Here is a 15,089-nt window from a genome sequence, read left to right on the forward strand (position 1 = left end):
TAGTCACTCCATGTGAAATTGTTTAGCTTTTTCCTTTTTCTTCCAGCTTTTTTGTTCAGTTTTCCATCATTTTTGTGCCACGCCTGTGTTGAGGTAGTCATTCAGTCTCTTCAGTGTATGAGCTGGCAGGTTGTCTTGTCACACTGAGACTCAAGCCTGCCAGTGTTTGTTGTGTTTCCCCAGACTCCTTGTGTGTTTTTGTACGTTCTTGTGATTGTGCATGACCTGTTGCCTGACTTTTGGACCTTGCCTTTTTCCTCATCACTTGCTTCACAAACAAAGACCTGTGTGTATATCTACCTGGATAAAAGATTGGGATTTCACTCTCTTTGCCTCTTGTATGTCCTGCATTTGAGTTCCCCTCCTCCATATTTGTTCCGAACTTTTCAACAGTGCGTTACCAACAGGGATGGATTATCCAATGAGCAAGCTAATCTGGAGGATAGCTGTAAGAGCAGTGAATGTATGAGCTGAAACTCTGTTTGGATCTAAAAGAGAAAGCCACTGTCCTCATCAGTGGAAGGACCGCTCCCCTTCACAACTGAGGTACCAGGGAGTTGGAGTGCATGCCCTCACTCAATCTATTGATCAATTATCTCCCTAATGGTGAAGACGTTTTCTGATAGTTTATATTAATTCACCCTTGTTCAAAATACGTAGTAATGCAGGAGCCTAATATAGGTTATGAATTTGACTATCTATATAGTTTATTGAGCACTTGACAGTGTTGTAAAACAACTATTAAAATTAAATTAGGATGCTTTCAAAAGTGTGTATGTACATGTATGTGTGTGTGTGTGTGTATATATATATATATATATATATATATATATATATGCTCTTTAAGCAAGCAAACTACTGTTGAGATATTACTGATTAATAATATACAACTTGAGCTGACTTCTCTTCCTGACTACTTTCTCATCCAGACTTGTTTGAACATTTTTACTCGCAAAAATATTGCGAACGCGAGCTGTTGCATCACATTTTCAATTTTGTCTAGATCTGCACCCAAAATCACAAGATGCATTGTAATAGTCCTTCTGACTCAATATCGTGTAGTGTATTTCTTGTTTTCTCAGATCATGAAGTGTGTGCATGTTTGCAATTTTTTTAAAAAAGAAAATAAGCTTGGAGCCATAAATTCCAAGCTTATTTTGACATCAGGTTGCACCAGGCATACAAGTATACCAGCAAAGACCCATTAAGATGTTTACTGGTATAGTGGGGGGAGACATTATTTCATCCTTGGCTGAATTGATCATTTTTATGCTAGTGTCATTTTAATGGAGAAAGACAGAATATCAACACATTACATAAAAGTATTGAAGTTATTGGCATGCCATTGAGTGGAATAAGTATTTGATCCCAAATCAAAACATGAAACTCTTGTTCGCGAGCACAACGATAAGAGTTTGAAGTTGGTCACCAGGTTTGAACACATGTCAGGAGGGATTTTCGTTCACTCCTTTTTACACAAACTCTCTAAATCCTTTAAGTTTCTTGGCTGCTGCTTGGCAACCCAAAGCTTGTCCATTTTCCCCTCAATCTGGTGAAGTCATCCTGTACCCTCAGCAGGAAAACCACCCCAAAGCTTAATGTTTCCACCTCCGTGCTTGACCGTGGGGATGGTGTTCTTTGGGTCATACTCCTTTCAAACACAACAGGTCGAGTTGGTTCCAACAAGCTTGATTTTGGTTTCATCTGTCCACGGCACATTCTCCCGAGCCTTCTCTGAAACATTTAGATGTTCACTTTCAAACTTAAGAAGGGCCTGTACATGTGCCTTGTTGAGCAGGGGGACCTTGTGGGCGCTGTAAGATTACAGTGACGTGCGTTGCCAATGGTGTTCTTGGTGACTGGGGTCCCAGCTGGTTTCAGATCACTAACAAGCTCCTCCCATGTAGATTTAGGCTGTTCCACCAGGTCTACAATCTTGTCCCTGATATCCTTTGACAGCTTGTTGGTGGTTTGAGGTTGGAATAGTAAAAAAAAAAAGATCTTTGGACATGCTTGTACACATAATGAGTTAAGACCAGGAGTATCTGTTTTGAACGACTGATTGTAATCTGTGTGTCACATACTCAATGTGATGTGATTTTTCTGTGTTTTTGGTTGATATTCTGTGTCTCTCCATTAAAAAAAGTAACATAAAAATTAGAGCAAACTTAGAAACACATATAAAATGTGGTCATTCACCACAGGACATCACTGTAGTGCTTATACAAAAGATAAAATGAGTCTGTTCCAATAGGAGATGGAAAAAAAACACCATAAAGAGCAAATCAGATATCCTGACCCACAAATGCAAAGCACACCAGGAACACTGGATATATGGCCTTGCCTATTCCCCCCTTAGAAAGGCTATACATGATACATTATACATCATACTATACATTAACTAATGATTATGGGTTTGAGGCAATAAACTCAAGCATTCACCCAAGTGGTAGGTTTTATGTTTTATTCCAAAACCTTCAAAATAAGTTTCAAGTTCAAGAAAGTAGAATAAGCTTAGACACAATGCAAAGCATCATATACAGACAGATAAAATACATTTTATATATTGCAGACAAGCCATGGTGGGTCTTACATATGTACAGTATGTATGTAAACTTTTATATACAATCTTTTTTACATATACAAAAAAAGCCTTGTTTCTATTTTTCTTTGTATATATTTATATTTATATATATATTTATATATATATATTTATATTTATATATAGATTTTTCATATACTCCCCACTAGCATTTGTACTACAATAATGAAAAAGAAAAACATTTACATATATGTCAATCCATTTTTTTTTATATTACAAATGTATTTTCATAAAAATATATCTCTGTACAAAAAAAGGTTTTTTTTAATTTGTTAACATATTCTCTTATCTTAGAGACATTTCCTCTGCAGTTGCTCTGTCGTTGCACAGTCTGCTCAAGCTCACGTTTGTCCACGTCGTCACCGGTAAATCCTTTTGGTGTACAGCGAGACACCGACACTGGCTCTTTGCCTTTCGCCGTTTTGTCTTTTTTTTTTTTTCTTGTTGAGGCCTTTAATGGCCATGTCGAACCTGCTTGGGCATTGCGGGTTTTTCAGTCTCACATAGAGACTAGTTGAGAGATTTACAGAACTGGCTTGAAAAAAACATGTTGAAAGAAAACAAAATGAAAATATGGGACTTTATAATAAGTTTGTTGCCATGGAAAAACTAACAGAAAAATATCTGGTAATAAAAAAGCAGCTCTTTGTAAATACTTTGCTATATTATACTCTAGATAAATTGGACATTCTGTTTTTAGTCCAAAGATAACACATACTGACAGTTTTTTTTTATATTTTTTTATCCATTACTGCACAGAAACAGAGAAAAAGTTGTGGGATTACAGATATTCAACACAGTATAGATAGATAAATTCTGGTGCACTCAGTGAAATGAAATACATTCAGTAGTTTCTGAGCAATAAATCCAGTGACCTGATCACGAATGATCCTACTACCAAGCTGCTCGCATTTCACATTGAAAGAATAAAACTCATTTAAGCTTCAAAGCTTTTCAAAATACATCCCTTCCCTCTCTCCCCACGCTTTAGTCCACTAGAAGAGCTGAAATGGGCTGAATAGTGAAGGCAAATTGCATGGAATGGGCCTGTAAAACACAGCGGGGAAGTTGAGATTTGTTGTCCGGCCATCAATATGTGGTGGCAGTGAGAGACGGGAGATTATAAATGATAGCTGATGCAGAACATGTCACACGGCATAACTGATGGATCGCTCGGTTTTTCAATACATGTGCAGTGCTGTCCTGTGCTGCGCGAAGAAAGGGAGAGCCTTTGGTCAGGTCCCTGACTGCGAGGAAAACTCTGTGAACTTTTGAAGGAAACTCAAAGACCATAGCTGTGGTGTGTTTCATTATAGAAGAGATGGGAGAGCAGGACAGAACCCAGAGCTGTGACCGGCTGATAACGAAAATGAACTGAAGATGAGTGCCGTTTGTGTCTTAAAATATGCAAAGAGAACCAGGATGTAGCCGGCTGCTATTACTAAAGACTTAATTCTGACTCTTAGAGCACGGCTTCATTGAGAGCTCTGCGATCTTTACTTTCATATGACTGGACTTCACTCTCTTTGAGAACTTTCTGGGCTAACACTAGATAGGTTAAATACTTCTATAGATGTACTGACCATTAAGGGAAATGTATCCATAAAATGGTTTGCTTGACATAAAAACAAACAAACAAGAGTAGCAGAAATAAATTAAGCAACATCAAGACGTAACAGAATAATAAATCTTAATTTTTATCACTATATGTATAATTTTAAATCGTCTGAATTTCGATAACTTTCTTTGGTTTATTTTTAAACTCGCAAAGCAAACAGAGGACAAACACCCAGCCGAGCACGTAGCCAACAACATAAAATCCTGGCCATTAATCCTTGCACACCAAAATACAGTACGACTGAGCACACGGCTCGTTTCGGGGGAAAAAACAAACTGATGGTGACTCTGGCATGAACCTAACAAGCTCAGATTTTTCAGTGAGATCAAAGATTAAAAACAGATCTAAAAAGCCTGCGGACTCTTCAGTGTGTGTGGGTTATTCAGGCAGGGATAAGGGCTTTACCGAAAACCCTAAAAGGCTTACATTTCTAATATCTGACATAAAAAGAGGAAACCCCCCTTCCCAAAGAAAAAAAAATCCTAGGAAAGATATTGGAATTCCTTAACATAAGAACACTGCGTCTAAAGCATGTTTATGATATAAGGGGGTAACAAGGCACTATAATTAACATAAAGTGCTTACTGGAGGTACGAACATGAAGAAAAAAAAAGAAAATTGTGTTTGGCCCTTGAAAACCTTTTTTTAATCCTTGAATTTGTGGGGAATAAGCCCTTGTTAGTAAAAACAATCATATTTGTGTGAGCGTTTGCTTCTGTATTATGTTAATCCAGATTTATAGTCTAAATCTAGGCAAACGGAATTGCTTCCTCTGGGGTTCGTGAACACGCCGTCCTTATTTACACGTGTTCGTTTGATCGTTTTGTGTAAGTTGGGGAAAAGACCGCTTGAAAGTGCCCTTAACAGAAACTACGATTTAATAATGAAGCTGTCCACTCTGCTGACATATTTGGAGCAATTTCACAATAAAAACAAATGAAATGCAACGTGCAACAGCCACAGAAAACTATAGGAACTGAGTAGCAGCTCCTTTGAGATAATGCGCGAGCGACTTCTCCTCTCCCTGTGAAATATCCAGGGTAATTCAATCGTTTCCTCTCCCATCAATTCACTACCAGAGCAAGCACGGGGCAATATTCTATCTGTACGGCCGAGATAAACGCGAGCTTTAAAAGTAATAAAATTGTAAAAGCAATTACCGACCCACAGCGAAACTGATTGAAGAAACAATACGGTGATTGGTTTCAAAAGGTCTGGAATTCTGAGGGAAATTATGTACAGTGGGCAAATTTAAAGACTTCATTAAAAAAGAAAAGGGGGGGCATAATGTATAATAATAAGAATAACGCAGCAACAAAAATCCATAAGATGAATTTCCTTTTTTGATTTCTAACACACACACAAAAAAAATCACACACAAAAAAGGAACTAAAGAAGTGAAAGGGATCTGAGCGTGTGTCCTGATATTGGGAATGTCAAAATGAATTTTCTTATGTGGTTTGATAATGAAGCTAAAATTAAAGCAAATTAGACGTAATGGCCCAATTTGCTCCTGTGAAATTCGCACACTATTCACCTCACTTAGCAGCTGCAGGTTAGCATTTACAGGTACGAGAGCAGGAAGTGGAGCAGGGTGTTTTTGAAACATCCTTTCTCTCTCTCACACACACACACACACACACACACACACACACACACACACACTTAATACGGGTCACAAAGCATTCGTATTTTCATGAGACGTGTCATTCACCAGCCAAGGTAGAGCCCCGCTGTTATATTAGATGACAGTTTCCTCCTGTGTTGCATTTTCAATATAATATATTTTTTTTGCATATCACTCCCCAGTTGCCATAGATATGGGGAAGCGTTAGCAGCAAAGACATAAACACTTTTTTCGACCCCCTCCCAAAATCATATTTATCATTTCCAATTTAATGCATGAGAGTAATCAGTATGCCAGCGACTCCCCTGCTGTCACAGCTCTGAGGAAGCCTTCTGCAACATTTTTATGAAGCGCGAAGACAAAACAAAGCAACGCAATTTTTTTCTTTTTCTTTTTTTTCCAAAGGGGAGCGAGCTGTCAGAAGTGAGCTTGCAAGAAAAAGACCTGAATGTAATCCAGAGGGAACGCATCTCTCGCTTCATCCATTCTTCAAACCCGAGCGCCTTCATTTGAACATTTCCAGAGAGCGAGAACATGACCTCACTTTGATCTTTGTTTTCCTAAGGCCAAAGTTTAGCGGAGCTACTGCTGCAACTTGTGTCACCTTTTAATCCAGTGAAACGAGCAAAGCTGGATCCGGGATTAAAAGAAACTTTAAATAAGAAAAGAAAAAAAGCAGATAGTGTAATCTAAATACAGATTTGCTGTCTTCTTGAGGAAAATGTGCTACATTCTGGTTTGTTGCGACATGGTCCCTTCTCCTCAAGCGCCTCAGAGCAGCAGTGGCGGCATGGTTAAAAAAAAAAAAAAAGCCTGTTTCTGGAGCAAATGTCAAGAGTACTTCCCCTTAGTTAACCTTTGATTCAAGTGTGTTAGCTTGAGAAGTGAATTTGTCTCTCTTCGGTCCCTTTGATCTATCTGATCAATCGCTACAAATCAAAAAGAAAAGAAACAAAAACGATGGAGACTGGATTTATAGATTGTCGACGTTTAATTTACTGGTTTTCGGAGCCTCTGAGTCGGCATAATCCTAAACTCCTAAACTCAATAGTTTCGCTTCTTAAAGCAACAAAAAAATAAAATAAGACAGCATTGCGTGTTTGGTTGGATTTTTAGGGTCAAAACAGATGAGGGCAGCTACAAGATGTGCACATGAACATACGCACTCACACTCGCATGTACAACTCTCACTACAACCTCATTAAGTGCTTTTTTAAATTTCAGAAGCCCAAGCTACCTTTTAACCCCTACACTGGACACAGCTGCCTCGCCAAGCAGAATTTTATTCCTGCTACAAAAAAAAAAAGATGAAGTTGAGTGTGTCTGTGTGTGTGTGTCTCCAGCAAGGCCTTCAAAAACTCACTGAATTTTTAATTCATCCTCTGCCAGAAACTGAGGGGTCCCCGATGATACTTTTCGAGAACCTCAGGAGCGGACAGCTGGGAAGAAAACTGGCGTCCAGCGACTCAAAGCATAAGGTGAGCAGCATATAAGAGCGAACACAATAAAAATAGCTAATGAGAAAGAAAAAAAAAAAAACGAGAAAGATGAATCGAAACAGTCCAGACTGTCTCCCTCCGATTCACGCACAAGCCAATACGGCGCTGCCCGTCTTACAGTTCGCTTGCACAGAGGCCTCCGTAAGCTACAGGTATATTTCTCGACTTAAAAGTTTACCGTAAAATTCCCTTTGGGTTTAGGCGGTGAGAAAAGTCATCACAGCTTTGCTCCCAGTCGTACTCCCCGCTGGCTGCAGTTTAAGGTGGAAGCTTTTCCTCAAAATATGGAGAATGACCAAGAAACCACGTAAAGTTACGAAAAGCGCGTTGTTGTTGTCGTTGGCGTGTTCAGATGGTTGTCTTCACGTGGTTTCTTTCTGTTTGTTTTCTTATCGCCAGCAGGTAAGCGCCTTTTCCGCTGGAGATGTTTCTTGAAGGTATTTCAGCAAATAAAATAATCTTTGTCTTGCCCTCTGCTCAAGGAGCTATAGATGTCCTCAGCTGGCACGCAGGCGAGGACGTGGTGCACCTCTCGTCCCCGGACTGAATCGGTGACGTAACAGAGGATGAGTGTGTAGAAAATGGTGGGGAAGGGTGAGGGAAAAGAGATATATTCAAATCCAGGAAACAAGAGAAGTGGGTTGAAAAGAAAAGGATAAAAAACAAACAAACAATGGAGATGATAAAGATGACAGAGAGCAGAGAAAATATATGCATTAATGTAATTTTCCCATGATTCCAAATAAGCATTCTATTTTTATAAACAAACTACACTGGATTTATTTTATACAATTAATATGATGGTGTGCGGATCAAAGGGAAGACTGCAGGAAGACTGTTTTTTTTCTATTCATAGAAAAGTCTTCAGGGACGAAGGTAAAAGGTTGAATCTGAAACTACATTCTGAGAAACTGTGTCTTGCTTCAACAGTTGTGGCGCCTCAGATGTGCGATTATCTCAGGCTCATGTTATCTACTCTCAGAGAAAAATATGAAATCATGGATGCCTGAAGTTCCAAGTTATTTTTGTATCGTGCAGCCAGGGTGACCCAACAGTGTTGTGATACTCACCTTCAGAGGAAGCGGTTGCTATACAGCTGTGCACACTGTGCTGACTGTGAACTCTGTCTCATTGGCCATGATGTCAGTGGGTTGGATGTTGCGGTCATACATAGGGTTCTCGAACGTAGCTCGCCCGTTAGTGTTCTCATGGCCCACATAACCATTGAAGGGAACTTTGGGTCTTCTTCTAAAAAAAAACAAAAACAAAAAACAAAGGGAGGTGGGGGTGGATGAACAATAATCTTTATCCACTCCTAGCACCAGATGTTCCTAATGTTGTGAGCATTCACAATCTGCTGTGTCACGGTTACGAAGCAAATTTTCTATGCAGGGAAGGTTTCCTATTATCACAGATTTTCTCATATTGAGGGTAACATATGTCTTTAGTGGATTAAAAAAAATCTATTTGAAGTTAATGTATTTTGGAGAAGGATGCATATACATTTATCTTTCAAGATAACTGAAGCAAGAGCAAACTTCACCAACTTGGAAAGAACTTCAAGTAAACATATTCCCTGTCAGCTTCTCTTATATGCGTGTTGTTTTCTTTCCCTTGTCACTTGTCTTGTGTCATATTGGTCTACTTCAAGCCTCTGCTGCTCCCTGTGTTTGCAGTGTATTGTGTATTTTGAACAATAAAGCATGTGCACCTCAATATTCTAGCAGGCTCACAAGGTAAAAAAGAAAAGGAATCCGTGCAGAATATGGGTAACTTAATCACTGATGCAATAATATTGCTTTTATAAACATAGGGAGAATGACTTGAATAGGATGCGGCCACTTGGATGCTTCATTCCCTGAAATGTAATCACACTAAGCATTTCTTCAGCACTGTCAACAAATAAAATAAGCTATCAGAAAATGTTGTTTGTCATTTTTCTGGTCTTATTCAAGGACACTCCTCCTTGAATAGTGAAATAATAAAGATCAGCTTGGAGTTGTAGCGAGCCTTACCTGTGTTTGTAGAGGTACAGAGCGAAGCCTGCAATGATCATGGCTATAAAAGGCACTAGGATGGCTGCCGCCACTGAACTGCTGTTGGAGGCAAAGTTGTAGCCTTGTTGGTCTCTGCTGGGATCTAAACTCTCTGGAGGAGAGACAGACAAGAAGTTGAGACATTACTTGAGCATTACTTCAGCGTATGACTACAATTAAGTCCCACAAAAAAAAAGTTCCAATAAACAAAAGTGATATTATCCTCCTCAGTCCATTAGTGGAAATAAATAGGATAACAATGTCACAAAAGAATTTGTAATGACTGAAGAAGGCTACCAGGAAATCTCCATTTATAAATAATAGCCCGAGCAGCATAAACTGGCTTTTTTTCTTCTTCTTGGTTTATTGCTTTACTTTAGCTTCATTTCGCCCCCTGGGAATGTCAAATTTCATTATCCTAACAATGACTCTTAATTACTGACATCAAAGCCCGACAGCTATTAACTCATTTCAGATTCATTCTCTAATTTATGGAGGTGTGTGTCTGTAACAGCAACAGCGGAGGAGTGACAGCCCACCTGTTTGCCACGGAATGCCAAAAAAGCTCCAATAAAGGACGAGTGACAAACAGGAAGGAATTAAATTAGTGGGTTGTGCGGTGTTTGCCAATCAACCCCCCACCGCACATAAACAGATGCACAAACACAGGCAGACCGCACTCGCAGTTACACCACCAAGTTAAAAACAAAACGCAAAATGTCGACAAATTAAGTCGGATTATTTCAAAGATGTCTAGCCCACCTCCCACACACGCATCTGCTTTTTGTTTTTTAAATAAACGCTTAAACTTGCGTACACATGAATACCCTGGTATAAGCCCCAACCCTCTGTATTAATTAAGAGCTGTTTGCTCAATCAGTTTGTTGTAGCAGGATGTGCATGTGTGTATCTGTGGACCGCACCCGCTGTTCAAACACCTTTGTCACTACAGCAGATTTTCACATCCACTTTCACCATGCACACACACACTTAATCTATGTTACCCTCGGCGTACTTTCGCGCTCAATTCCAAATTCCTGCTTGTATCTGATCCGTCTTTGTACCTACACTTTGGCTTCTTTAGTTTGTCTAGCAGCCAATATGGAAGCGTCTCCAGCGTGGGCTTTGCTTTTCAAAAGCTGCTAAATTCCTCTGAAATATGTCACTGCAAATCCGAAAGCAGCCAAAGCAGCAGCAGCATTTGCTATTTAACTGTTTATGTGAATACGAGACATGACATCATGTGAGCAGATTAAAAAAAAAAAAATCTGGAGGACATCAGATGTATTTTAAACATAACAATGTCACAATTCATTCTTCCTCTACTCGTTTCTCTGTATAGCACAGCGACCTTTAATGAATACCGTGAGCTAAAGAGACTCGGAGCGAGGCAAAACCTGTCATGGGTACGTGACAAATTAACAATGCTTAATCAAGCGTCCCTGACTGCTGATGGAAGCTTAGGACACAAGTAATATTTCATTTAAGTTATTATCAGATTACTATGCAATTTAAGGTACCCACTCAGAAATCACATTAAGCCCAATGTACGGTTTCTGTTATAGGAACTTTAAATTCACGTCCCCAACTTTTCCCATTTTTCGTGGATTTGCAGCTAATGTTTTAGATTTACTGATGGATTTTTGCTGTTACGTACATAACACATATCCTCTCTACTTAACAGGTGGCAGTATTGTTAAACCAGAACTAATATGAAGAATAATGTATAATTAAAGAATAAATGTACAGCAATGCAGTTAAAAAAGGGCCTTAAATATACTCTTTTTTTTATGACACATGCGTCATTAATTTCAGACATAAAAGAAAGCCATGTATTGGTGCATTGAAGCATTGTATGTCAGGTGGATCTGACACAAAAGCAATGTTACTTCAGGTTTAAAGGTACAGTATGTAATTTTAGGGATATTGTTCAGCAGAAAAAATAATATTGTACTTATAAATATATACGCTGATTAGTGAGCCATAATGGCTTCCAACACACTGATGCATTCTCCTAAAAATCCATAGGCGCAAGTGCCAGTTTGTGGAAGCTGATGTTGCCCAAACATCTTGAAAACAGTGGACAAGGACATTGCCATCCTGTCTTCCTTCTCTCACCCCAACCAGTCACGACAGATTGCCGCCCCTCCCTGAGCCTGGTTCTGCTGGAGGTTTCTTCCTGTCAAAGGGAGTTTTTCCTTCCCACTGTCGCCAAAGTGCTTGCTCATAGGGGGTCAAATGATTGTTGGGTTTTTCTCTGTATATATTATTGTAGGGTCTACCTTACAATATAAATTGCCTTGAGGCGACTGTTGTTGTGATTTGGCGCTGTATAAATAAAATTGAACTGAATTAAATTGCTTAATCGGGTCTTATGTCAATTCAATTCAATTTTATTTATATAGCGCCAAATCACAACAGCAGTCGCCTCAAGGGGCTTTATATTGCACAGTAGATCGTACAATAATAGATACAGAGAAAAACCCAACAATCATATGACCCCCTATGAGCAAGCCCATTGTCCCATTTGTTAATGTATATTTTCATCATCTCTTTCTCATTATGTCTTTCTCCTCCTCCAACACTGCTCTCTCTCTCGTCCCTCATTTCCTCCTCACGTCAAGCCTCATCTGGTAAACTAAAGTCAGGGTGCTAACAGATGAAAACATGTGTAAACATGCTTTTTTATACCCGATGTTGTTGCAATTAATCTTTGTTAGCAAATTAGACATGGGACCCTCCCGTCTCCACACAGCTGACAACGAGCCGGCTAAATAACAACAACAGCTTGTTATAAGCTAGCATTATTCCAGCTAACGTTTGAGTCTTGAGTGTCCTAAAAATCAGTCTTTCCCTCTGATAAACCATTTGATTACATTTTAACATCGTATCAGAGTTTATCTGCATTGACTTATACAATGTTAGATCTACTTCAAAGAAGTTTTCACTACTGTCAGCTAATAGCAGTCCTTACTGACAAAAAAGTTCAGGATGTCCTCAACAACTCGCCAGAAGTGAGCTTGACTGACTCATCGACTTGTATCGGACTCCTTTCACAGTTTTACAGCTTCCTCCAGGGTAAATAGATTTGGGCACATATTGACAGGTAAACAGCGGACTGACCGACTATATACTCTCTACAGATGAAGGGCGGCCAGAGTTGTTTTTCCCTAATCCTTGATCCTAATCCCCAATTTCCTTAGAGATTAATAAGTGGCCACTGTAGCAAGGATTATGCACTTGAGTAAGGAATCTGCTGACATCTAGTGGTGAAATTTTACACACTGTACCTTTAACACATAAGGCATGTATGAGTTGCATAATACATTACAAATTTGAGACACCATACAAGGCGTGGTGAAAAATGTGCCTTAAAAAATACTAATGCACAGTTCATCTACAGCTTGATTAAACAGTTCTTAGGTGCATGAGAAGATCTAAAGCTCTGTTCATGTCCTTCAGGGCTGTTTTTACCGCAACTGCTATGTTTCGATCTGTCAGTGGAAGTTTTGTTCCATCCATTTGCACTTGTGCTTATGCGAGGCACGGCAGTCTGTCAAAACAGCGACCCTTCAGTTTGATTTTCATTTTCAAGGAGTGGACAATGTTGCAGGAGGCAAATATGGCTTGTGGTGCAGATGGTGATCAAAGATTGTGTACGTGTAGCCAAAAACCTCCTGCGTTTTCAAAGTGCTCTGCGCTGGCTGGAGATGGCAGGTTGGCACACACTTGATGCCGTTTCCACTCAGCGCTCTCCCCCTAGACGCCTCAGGGCGTTTCAGTAGAACGTTACAATGACAGTCTCACCCTGGGGGACAGATTTACAGTGCATAACCCCATGTCTAAAAGAAAGATAATCGAACAGCATGCTCCTGGTCACTCTTCAACTGACGGTTTGCTTTTGAGCTTAGAAACAAACTGTGGACCCTTTGGCAAAAAACTGCTGAGATGGACCCCCATCACCAGGGATGATCATCCACATGAAGGCCAGGTCAGGTTAAAAGAAAAATTTGAATTCTGTGGAAAAATCTTGTTCACAGTGCAAAAGGAGGTGGATGAAAAAGGTCAGATCTCCTGCTCAGTATGATTTTCTTGGGGCTATCCAGACTGCATTCAGGACAGATACTAACTTTGAATCAGTTTTAATTGATTCAATGTTTTAATCTTATGGGCTTGTTTCCAAAACCTTCTGATCACACCTTGTATGTGGACAGCTGTAACTCTTTGAAAAGCACTTCTACATCTCTGGCAGCAAAGCTGAAGTTGCTGAAGGAACCACAGAATCACACACAGCAATGAACAGATAATATTTACTACATGAAAACTGCCAGATATGAGGCTACTTGGCAAAGACTCTACAGGTGTCAACAAATAATTGTCAAAGGAAACATTCTGTTTAGCTGTTTATGAATGTGAGTGTATGGTTTGTGTATACGGATGTCATTTGTGTTTGCCTCTTGCTGGCTTCACAGGCACATGATCCTAAAGAGTTTGTACACTTTACAGATAAGTGAAACCCACCACAGTGTATGCTGCAAGAGCTTAAGGACATTACATACATCTCAAGTGACATTTTTTTCTAATAGAAATCCAAAGAAAAACAAAATCTCCCCAGGAGACCACTCGGTCACAGGTTTCTGTGACCGAGTGGACCACTCACTCACCCAGTCGCTGGAGACCAAATTGGCCAAAGCCTTTTCCGGTGACAACTCCCTGGTACACATAGGAGTTGGAAGAAGAGATGTAGGACACCTGGGGAGAGAAAGGATTGGAAGACAGACGCTTAATGTGTCACATCCCGGCTTCACAAAGGAGCGTATCACCAAAGTGTCAGCAGCTGGTGCACGCAGAAAATGAAATATCACGTCAAAAGGAGCTGAGAGGCACTCGCGTGGCTGACATTTAATGTGACAGGTTTTTTTCTTTTTTTTTTCTGATCCAGAGAACAAACATACGCACACTCAGCCCCGCTGCACACATGTGAGCTTGTTACCCAAGAGGATTACACAGAGGATTCGCACCGGGGCACACTTAAAACACTCATGTGATGTGCATCGTATGACACATACACATGTTTGAATAAACACAGCGCCACACAACCACATTTACTGTGACCTGCTTTTTTTTTTTAATTAATCGGGAGAGAGTGTATTAGTGGTGCCTGAGGTCGGAGGATAATATGGGAGAGAAGAGTGAAAGGGGGTGGGGGGGTATGTGGAGTCCTGATTACCAGGCAATGATTTAACTGACATTTTAATTAAAGAGAAAACTCTTGGTGGGCCCTCCATCTCCCTAGAGTGACAAGGTTAGTGTGCTCGACATAGTTCACAATGTAGATGCGTGTGTGTATGTTGTGTAAAATCTTTTCAAGTACAACAAGAGGTGTTGTTCTGGACCAGACCCTTGCACTTACACGTCCATCTAGGGACCAGTTGTCCATTTTGAACTTGTTGACAAAGATCTCCACAGGGCCTCTGATCTGATGAACCTGTAGCACCAGCTGAGCATCCTCTCTCTTAAATGTACCTGCAGAAAAGGGGTTGCAGTTATTTCGGAAAAACAGACACCCGTTTGATAAAAAGACACGTGACATTTGCTCTGAGCCGGCCTCTTGCTGAGTTTATGTCGACTCTTTCTTCTGTTTCTGTCCACCTGTCGTTACCTTGTGAATCCACCGTGGGAAAATGGAACTCTTATGGATAATGGC

The 15,089-nt window shown here is 40.0% G+C and overlaps 1 protein-coding gene across 1 annotated transcript in view; it reads right to left on the reverse strand.

Moving 5' to 3' along the window:
• Positions 1 to 3,163: 3,163 nt before the first annotated feature.
• The window catches only part of csmd2 (CUB and Sushi multiple domains 2), a 256,929-nt gene continuing 245,003 nt past the window's right edge, over positions 3,164 to 15,089 (reverse strand). The window contains exons 68-72 of the mRNA XM_065471148.1: positions 14,796 to 14,908; positions 14,047 to 14,134; positions 9,362 to 9,494; positions 8,417 to 8,594; positions 3,164 to 7,889 (exon numbers count right to left, since the gene is read on the reverse strand). Of these exons, the coding sequence (XP_065327220.1) occupies positions 8,435 to 8,594; positions 9,362 to 9,494; positions 14,047 to 14,134; positions 14,796 to 14,908 (494 nt within the window). The 3' untranslated portion in view covers positions 3,164 to 7,889; positions 8,417 to 8,434. The remainder of the gene's footprint in view (positions 7,890 to 8,416; positions 8,595 to 9,361; positions 9,495 to 14,046; positions 14,135 to 14,795; positions 14,909 to 15,089) is intronic.

This window comes from Pelmatolapia mariae, linkage group LG22 (assembly GCF_036321145.2).
Source record: "Pelmatolapia mariae isolate MD_Pm_ZW linkage group LG22, Pm_UMD_F_2, whole genome shotgun sequence".
Lineage (NCBI taxonomy): Eukaryota > Metazoa > Chordata > Actinopteri > Cichliformes > Cichlidae > Pelmatolapia > Pelmatolapia mariae.